Here is a 10106-nt window from a genome sequence, read left to right as displayed (position 1 = left end):
GTTACTGTGCTGACCATACAAATACTTATTATTACAAAACTTGTCATAACTTTTAATACTGCAGCTTTCAGGTCTCTGGGCATTTCTTAGTTTTTCTAAATCTGAATTAATGTCTTTAATTTGTATGTTTATAATAATTTCATTAGATAGTCCAAAGTCATAATCCATGTTTTCTTTCCTGCAAGCCTCATTGGCCAATCGATCTACAAAGTCATGTTTTCCAACTAAAACATGGGATGGGATCCACAAAAATTTTATACAAGAGTCATTATCGTTGGCAAAAATTACATTCCATTAAATATTACAAGCTACTTCCGACATACATTGTGATGGTTTATTTAAGGGACTGCAGTATGTGCTGACTCTGGCTACAGAGGGGGAGACGTGACAGACCTATCCTGTAATTCGATACGGCAGTAAACCTGCCCTTGCGACTGTCCAGAGGAGGAAGCCATTAGTATATGTCTCCCAACTGAGCCCTAGCTGTGAGTCGAGACGTACCAGATCAGTAAGAAGGGAAGGAGAAGAGTGGGGAGAGAAGGGGGAGGAAGGGAACAGCGGGGGGGGGGGGAGAGAAGGAGGGAAAACAGGAGGAGAGGAAGAGAGGAAAAGAGGGCCTGACATGGCTGTTACAGTCTGCCTGTCTCTCTTAGTCTCCGTCTTTCCCTCACTCTCTCTTTTTCTTCTAGACTGCGAGTAGGATTCAGTAGGACTGGTTCAAATGCTTCCAATGAAACAGTTAACCCAGTGTTGTTGTCATACGTGAGCTCATCTGACCCCCTCACAGTCAGATGAGAGTGACCCTTGAAACTGATGTATTTAATGAACATCTTATTAGGTTCACCTTAACAAATAAACTCTATTTAATCATGTTAGGTGCACGATGTGTTTGGCCCACACTCTGTGCCAGGGCCTTGATATGGTCCGTCGATTTCACGTTTATCTGCATGCTGAGAGAACATTAAATGGTCAACGTAAGAATGAAGGAATCACTCAGGGGTTGATGCTCATGAGAATGGCACAGCCAGCATGAGGTTGTTCATTGCTGAGCTCCTCGTGCTGTGGATGACAACTTCTGGTTGTTAACGAAGTTGGACCAAGCGGAAGGAACCTTTCGAACATTATACACAGCAACAGAACGAGACATGATTAATAATTAGTGTTCCCGCCTTGTTCTGTACATTACCCGGAACTCTTGACATGTGATGATGAGGAGTAAGCCATCCAGGAGGGCAGTGAAAATACAAGATAGAAGTGCTCTTTGGAGTCATATAAGATGTTTCAACCACTGCCGTCGAGATGGTACGAGATGCACCTCAGGTCTGTAAGATTCTTGACTGTCTTGCTCACTAGATTCCACAAGTGGTTCGTCGTGGTCACTGAAGAAACACCCAACATCCCCCAGCATCTTCACTTCACTGAGTACAAGGTTCTAGCCACTTCTCTGCATGCCAGCCCAAGTTGTAGTATCATGCAGTCTAGTTATTATCATCACGTATATATTCTCAGCTGCAAATGTAACCATACATCGCCTACCCCTGGGAGTTATTGCTGAGATTATGTAATTAATGACCATCATAGCAGTTGGCATTTCCTCTCTAGCATGAGTAAAGATTGGAGAACAGTCATCATTGACTTTCAGATCCTTCTCCTCTGAAGATTTCCCGAAGAGTTTGCTCTCTCTGTCTCTCTCTGTCTCTCTCTCTCTCTCTCTCTCTCTCTCTCTCTCTCTCTCTCTCTCTCTCTCTCTCTCTCTCTCTCTCTCTCTCTCTTCCTATCCGTCAGGCTCGGTGCTCACTCTTAAGCTCCTGACAAGCCTCTCTGGTAAAGTTCAAGAGGGACCGCCACAAGGTTTTTGCTCTTAAGTCCCAAGTTGCAACCATGGCTGTGTGCACAGAATTACGCGGCTCCCAGGCAAAAAGTCAGCCAGTTTATGGATCCCTAAATTACACTTAATATTTATCTAGAACAAGGCCGCAGCTAAGCTCGGGACGACTAGCGATATCTGCGGGCCAAGCTAAGAGGTTTCCCTTAACTCCTTCGGGCAAGTGTGGAATTTTGTAATACCGGTGTTTTCTGTAGAGTGGTTTTATTTAAACAACAATTTCAGGAAATATTTGATAAAAGTAGTATTACTTAATATATATATATATATATATATATATATATATATATATATATATATATATATATATATATATATATATATATATATATATATATATGTATATATATATATATATATATATATATATATATATATATATATATATATATATATATATATATATATATATATATATATATATATATATATATATATATATATATTAGTATATTTTGGTAGCAGTCTTTCCTGTAGACATATATTATTAAATATGACCGAAAAAGTAAGATTAATAATTCTAACACGAATTTTCTCAATCTTTTGTACATTACGCTTCACTGTTGGAGGTAAATCAAAAATCACTTCTCCAAAATTCATTTTTATTTCTAGTCTGACGCGACACGGGCGCGTTTCGTAAAACTTATTACATTTTCAAAGACTTCACAAATACACAACTGATTAGAACTTGCGTTTCCCTGATTTTATATCTACATTTTGAGTGAGGTGGGAAGGTGATGTGGCATTACATTTGAGTGAGGTGGGAAGGGTGATGTGGCATTAACACAAGACAGAACACTAGGGGATATTAATAGGGTATTAAAAGTATCAACACAAGACAGAACAGAAACAATGGGTATTGAATAGAAGTGTTTGTAGAAAGCCTATTGGTCCATATTTCTTGATGCTTCTATATTGGAGCGGAGTCTTGAGGTGGGTAGAATATAGTTGTGCAATAATTGGCTGTTGATTGCTGGTGTTGACTTCTTGATGTGTAGTGCCTCGCAAACGTCAAGCCGCCTGCTATCGCTGTATCTATCGATGATTTCTGTGTTGTTTACTAGGATTTCTCTGGCGATGGTTTGGTTATGGGAAGAGATTATATGTTCCTTAATGGAGCCCTGTTGTTTATGCATCGTTAAACGCCTAGAAAGAGATGTTGTTGTCTTGCCTATATACTGGGTTTTTTGGAGCTTACAGTCCCCAAGTGGGCATTTGAAGGCATAGACGACGTTAGTCTCTTTTAAAGCGTTCTGTTTTGTGTCTGGAGAGTTTCTCATGAGTAGGCTGGCCGTTTTTCTGGTTTTATAGTAAATCGTCAGTTGTATCCTCTGATTTTTGTCTGTAGGGATAACGTTTCTATTAACAATATCTTTCAGGACCCTTTCCTCTGTTTTATGAGCTGTGGAAAAGAAGTTCCTGTAAAATAGTCTAATAGGGGGTATAGGTGTTGTGTTAGTTGTCTCTTCGGAGGTTGCATGGCTTTTCACTTTCCTTCTTATGATGTCTTCGATGAAACCATTGGAGAAGCCGTTATTGACTAGGACCTGCCTTACCCTACAGAGTTCTTCGTCGACTTGCTTCCATTCTGAGCTGTGGCTGAGAGCACGGTCGACGTATGCGTTAACAACACTCCTCTTGTACCTGTCAGGGCAGTCGCTGTTGGCATTTAGGCACATTCCTATGTTTGTTTCCTTTGTGTAGACTGCAGTGTGGAAACCTCCGCCCTTTTCCATGACTGTTACATCTAGAAAAGGCAGCTTCCCATCCTTTTCCGTCTCGTAAGTGAAACGCAGCACGGAACTCTGCTCCAATGCCTCCTTCAGCTCCTGCAGATGTCTGACATCAGGTACCTGTGTAAAATTTTGGAGAAGTGATTTTTGATTTACCTCCAACAGTGAAGCGTAATGTACGAAAGATTGAGAAAATTCGTGTTAGAATTATTAATCTTACTTTTTCGGTCATATTTAATAATATATATATATATATATATACATTTATATATATATATATATATATATATATATATATATATATATATATATATATATATATATATATATATATATATATATATATATATATATATATATATATATATATATATATATATATATATATATATATATATATATATATATATATATATATATATATATGTTGTTGAATATGACCGAAAGGGTAAGATTAATAATTCTAACACGAATCTTCTCAATATTTCTTACATTCGTCTTCACTGTCGAGGGTAACTGATAAATTAACTCTCCAAAATTAATTCTTTATTTCTGGTCTGAAGCCTGAACGCATTTTGTAATGCTTATTACATTTTAAAAAAACTTAGTCTACACATAAAATACATTCATACTTTTACTCGTGTTGGGTGAGGTGATATGGCACAAAAGTTTTGGGTGAGGTGACAAAGATATGACAGAACACAAATCAATGGGTATAACTTGGATATGAAAACATAAGAATGCAAGTATCTGCAGAAAGCCTATTGGCTCATACTTCCTCTTGCTGCTTCTGTGTTGGTTTGGGGTCTTGAAGTGGGTAGAATATAGTTGTGCATTAATTGACTGTTGATTGCTGGTGTTAACTTTTTGATGTGTAGTGCCTGGCTGATGTCGAGTCTCCTAATACCGCCGTCTTTATCGATGATTTCTGTGTTGCTTGTTAAGATTTTTCTGGTGATGGTCTGGTTGTGAAAAGAGATTATATGTTCCTTGATGGTGCCCTGTTGTTTCTGCATAGTTAATCGCCTAGGAAGAGACGTTGTTGTCTTGCCTATATACTGAGTTCTTCGGGGCTTACAGTCCCCAAGTGTGCATGTGAAGGCATAGACGATGTTGGTTTCCTTCAGGGCGTTCTGTTTGGTGTCGAGGGAGTTTTTCATGAGTAGGTTGGCCGTTTTTTTTGTTTTTGTAATAAATTGTCAATTGTATTTTCTGACTTTTTCTGTAGGGGATAAAGTTCCTATCAATAATGTCTTTCAGGACGCTTTCCTCCATTTTATTAACCATCGAAAAGAAGTTCCTGTAAAACAGTCTAATAGGCGGTATAAGTTTTGTGTTAGTTGACTCTTTGGAAGTTGCAGAGCGTTTCACCTTTCTTTTTATGACGTCTCCAACAAAACCGTTAGAGAAGCCATTGTTGACTAGGACCTGCCTTACCCTATAGAGTTCTTCGTCGACATGCTTCCATCCTGAGCTGTGGTTGAGAGCCCGGTCAACGTAAGCGTTGACAGCACTCCTCTTGTACCTGTCTGGACAGTCACTATTGGCATTGAGGCACATTCCTATGCTTGTTCCTTAGTGTAGCCTGCAGTGTGGAAGCCTCCGTTCCTTTCCGTGACTGTTACATCTAGAAAAGGCAGCTTCCCATCCTTCTCCATCTTGTACGTGAAACTCAACACAGAATTTTTCTTGAATACCTCGTTTAGCTGCTGCAGACGTCTGACATCAGGTACTTGAATAAAAATGTCGTCAACATACCTGCAGTATATGGCGGGTTTCAAGTCCATGTCATCTAAGAACTGCTCGATGGTACCCATGTAAAAGTGTGCAAACAGGATACCTAGGGGAGAACCCATGGCGAACACATTAACTTGCTTATACATGTGCCCATCTGGACTCATGAAGGGTGCCTCTTTAGTGCAGGCTTGGAGTACCTTCCTTAGTATGTTTTCTGGTATGGCAAGAGGAGTAAAAACCTGATCACGATACACTCTATCGGCTATCATCCCGATTGTTTCATCCACACGTACGTTGATAAACAGTGACACTTCATCCAACGAGGTTCTTATTCCCGCGGCCCGTGTTTCCCGCAATAAATGAACAAATTCCTATGGGGACTTCAGGCTGAAAGCACAAGGTACGTAAGGTGTCAGCAAGCAGTTGAGTCGCTTAGCCAGACTGTATGTGGGTGTGGGTATCTGGCTGATGATTGGCCGAAGTGAGTTTCCAGGCTTGGGGGTTTTGACATTCTCATACACATAACCAAGTTAGTATTCCCCAATACCCTTTGGCAGGTGGAGTCCGAATTTCTTGGCGTTCACAGTTTCAATCAATCTGTTTAACTATGTTTCCAATTCGGCTGTAGTGTCCTTCGTTACTCTTTAGAATTTAGTTTGGTCGGAGAGTATGAGGTTCATTTTTGACAGATTTTCGTTTTTTTTAAGAATAACATATATTGGTGACTTGTCACCTCTCCTGACGACTATCTCCTTATTCTCGCGAAGGCTCTTAGCTGCCGCTTTGAGCTCGGGGAACAGTATGGTGCTGTTGTCAACAAAAAATGTCGTCAACATACCTGCAGTATATGGCCGGTTTCAAGTTCATGTCGACTAAGACTTTTCGCTCGATGGTACCCATGTAGAAGTTTGCAAACAGGACACCTAGGGGAGAACCCATGGCGACCCCATCTACTTGCTTATACATGTGTCCATCCGGGCTCAAGAAGGGTGCCTCCTTAGTACAAGCTTGGAGTAGTTTCCTCAGACTGTTTCCTGGTATGTCAAGAGGAGTACAGGCCGCATCACGGTACACTCTGTCGGCTATCATCCCGATTGTTTCATCCACAGGTACGTTGGTAAACAGAGATTCTACGTCCAACGAGGCTCTTATCCCTGTGGCCCGTGTTCCCCGCAGCAAGTCAACAAATTCCTTTGGAGACTTCAGGCTGAAAGCGCAAGGGACATAAGGAGTCAGCAAGCCGTTGAGTCGTTTTGCCAGTCTGTACGTGGGTGTGGGTATCTGGCTGATGATTGGACGAAGTGGGTTTCCAGGCTTGTGTGTCTTGACATTTCCATACGCATTTCCAGGTTTATATTCCCCAATAATCTTTGGCAGGAGCCCGGATGGACACATATATAAGCAAGTAGATGGGGTCGCCATGGGTTCTCCCCTAGGTGTCCTGTTTGCAAACGTCTACATGTGTAGCATCGAGCGAAAAGTCTTAGTCGACATGAACTTGAAACCGGCCATATACTGCAGGTATGTTGACGACATTTTTACACAGGTACCTGATGTCAGACATCTGCAGAAGCTGAAGGAGGCATTTGAGCAGAATTCTGTGTTGCCTTTCACTTACGAGATGGAAAAGGATGGGAAGCTGCCCTTTCTAGATGTAACAGTCATGGAAAGGAGCGGAGTTTTCCACACTGCAGTCTACACTAAGGAAACAAACATAGGAATGTGCCTGAATGCCAACAGTGACTGCCCGGACAGGTACAAGAGGAGTATTGTTAACGCTTATGTCGACCGTGCCCTCAGCCACAGCTCAGAATGGAAGCAAGTCGACGAAGAACTCAGTAGGGTAAGGCAGGTCCTAGTCAACAACGGCTTCTCCAATGGTTTCGTGTAAGACATCATAAGAAGGAAAGTGAAACGCCATGCAACCTCTGAAGAGACAACTAACACAACACCTATACCCCCTATTAGACTAATTTACAGGAACTTCTTTTCCACAGCCCATAAAACGGAGGAAAGGGTCCTGAAAGATATTGTCAGTAGAAACGTTATCCCTACAGACAAAAATCAGAAGATACAACTGACGATTTACTATAAAACCAGAAAAACGGCTAGCCTACTCATGAGAAACTCTCCAGACACAAAGCAGAACGCTTTAAAAGAAACCAACGTCGTCTATGCCTTCAAATACCCTCTTGGGGACTGTAAGCCTCAAAAAACCCAGTATATAGGCAAGACAACAACATCTCTTTCCAGGCGTTTAACGATGCATAAGCAACAGGGCTCCATTAAGGAACATATAATCTCTTCCCACAAACAAACCATCACCAGAGAAATCCTAGCAAACAACACAGAAATCATCGATAGATACAGTGATAGCAGACGGCTGGACGTCTGCGAGGCACTACACATCAAGAAGTCAACACCAGCAATCAACAGCCAATTAATGCACAACTATATTCTACCCACTTCAAGACTCCGCTCCAATATAGAAGCATCAAGAAATATGGACCAATAGGCTTTCTACAATTACTTCCATTCAATACCCATTGTTTCGTGTTCTGTCTTGTGTTTGAATTTAATACCCATTGTTTCGGGTTCTGTCTTGTGTTGGAATTTAATACCCATTGAATACCCATTGTTGAAAGTTCGTTTTTCACCTCATCCCCCTCACCCAAATGTAGATATAAACCTCGAAGATGTGTAAGCTCTATTCAGTTTCAGTTGTGTGTTTGTAAACTAAAGTCTTTGAAAATGTAATAAGTTTTACGAAACGCGCTCAAGTGTCGCGTCAGACTAGAAATAAAAATGAATTTTGGAGAATTGATCTTTGAATTACCATCAACAGTGAAAAGAAATGTAAGAAAGATAGAGAAAATTCGTGTTAGAATTATTAATCTTACTTTTTCGGTCATATTTAATAATATATATATATATATATATATATATATATATATATATATATATATATATATATATATATATATATATACATATATATATATATATATATATATATATATATATATATATACATATATATATATATATATATATATATATATATATATATATATATATATATATATATATATATATATACATATATATATATATATATATATATATATATATATATATATATATATATATATATATATATATATATATATATATATATGTCGTACCTAGTAGCCAGAACGCACTTCTCAGCCTATGATGCAAGGCCCAATTTGCCTAATAAGCCAAGTTTTCATGAATTAATTGTTTTTCGACTACCTAACCTACCTAACCTAACCTAACCTAACTTTTTAGGCTACCTAACCCAACCTAACCTATAGAGATTGGTTAGGTTAGGTTAGGTGGGGTTGGTTAGGTTCGGTCATATATCTACGTTAATTTTAACTCCAATAAAAAAAATTGACATCATACATAATGAAATGGGTTGGTTTATCATTCCATACTAAAAAAATTAGAGAAAATATATTATTTCAGGAAAACTGTGCTTATTAGGCAAATCGGGCTTTGCATAGTAGGCCGAGAAGTGCATTCTGGCTATTAGGTCCGACATATATATATATATATATATATATATATATATATATATATATATATATATATATATATATATATATATATATATATATATATATATATATATATATATTATATATAGGCCCGATTATCCTAATAAGCCAAGCTTTCATGAATTAATATATTTACTCAAATTTTTTTCTTATGAAATGATAAAGCTACCCATTTAATTATGTATGATGTCAATTTTTTTTATTGGGGTTAAAATTAACGTAAATATATGACCGTAAGCACACCCGTAAGCAAAACTAAGTACAATTAGGTAAGTACTCTCACACACACTTCCTGGCAGACAAGCGACCTCACAGACACACACACACAATAGTTGACAGCGCGGCTTGCTCAACACACCGGTATCAAAACTCCTTTGAAACTTTATTGTTTGCCGGAACAACAGTTGTCAGGTATAAGAGTTCATCACTATCCCTGTTGTCGGCAAATGTTTCACCAGACAGGTGTCAATATTCATAAGTTTCCCCATTGGCATAAACGTCAACAGACCGGTATCAAAGTCGATTAGTATCCCCGATTGTTCGAAGCAAAAAAAAGAATAGGCGTCAAAATCCACCAGAAATCCTGTTGTTGTAAAAAAATATCAACAGACAAGATTCAAAGTCTTTCAGGAACCTCGTTGCTGCGAACATTATCAACAGACAGGACGCAAAATCCATTGTTGACACTAACAAACAGGCATTTATCCCACAATGCTTGGGACAAGGATGGAACTCCATTCTTAACCATGAAACTCCATGGTTGCATAAACAACCCAGAATCAAAACCCATCATAAACTCAAATGCTTGGCACAGCATCAACGCTCATTAGCACATGATGTTGAAAAAAACGTAAGTTGAATTAAATATATAAATAATAACATCATTAAAACATATAAATAATTTCAGCTGCAATGTTACTTGCAATACAATGAATATACTTTCTCATGAGGGCAGCTGCAACCGTCCGCCTGCCTGCATTATTGTCCAGACAACCTCCCTGAAGAGCCTCTGGCCCAGCACCAGGGGGAAATACCATCAAATAAAGAAGTGGCTTTTAAGAATTCAAATTAATCCACTGAGCATTACTATTGCGCATGTTTCGTTTAGATTAAATTGGAAGCTGAGAGGACAATGAGGGGGCTGGAAAGTTGTGAAAGATTGGAGAG

General features: G+C 38.8%; 1 protein-coding gene across 1 annotated transcript in view; it reads right to left on the bottom strand.

Moving 5' to 3' along the window:
- Positions 1–5178, bottom strand: part of LOC138363430 (sericin-2-like) — an 11538-nt gene extending 6360 nt beyond the window's left edge. The window contains exon 1 of the mRNA XM_069322578.1: positions 5056–5178. Within this exon, the coding sequence (XP_069178679.1) occupies positions 5056–5178 (123 nt within the window). The remainder of the gene's footprint in view (positions 1–5055) is intronic.
- Between the last annotated feature and the right edge of the window lie 4928 nt (positions 5179–10106).

Source organism: Procambarus clarkii, chromosome 1 (assembly GCF_040958095.1).
Source record: "Procambarus clarkii isolate CNS0578487 chromosome 1, FALCON_Pclarkii_2.0, whole genome shotgun sequence".
In the NCBI taxonomy this organism is placed as follows: domain Eukaryota; kingdom Metazoa; phylum Arthropoda; class Malacostraca; order Decapoda; family Cambaridae; genus Procambarus; species Procambarus clarkii.
This window is presented reverse-complemented; position numbering and strand designations above follow the sequence as displayed.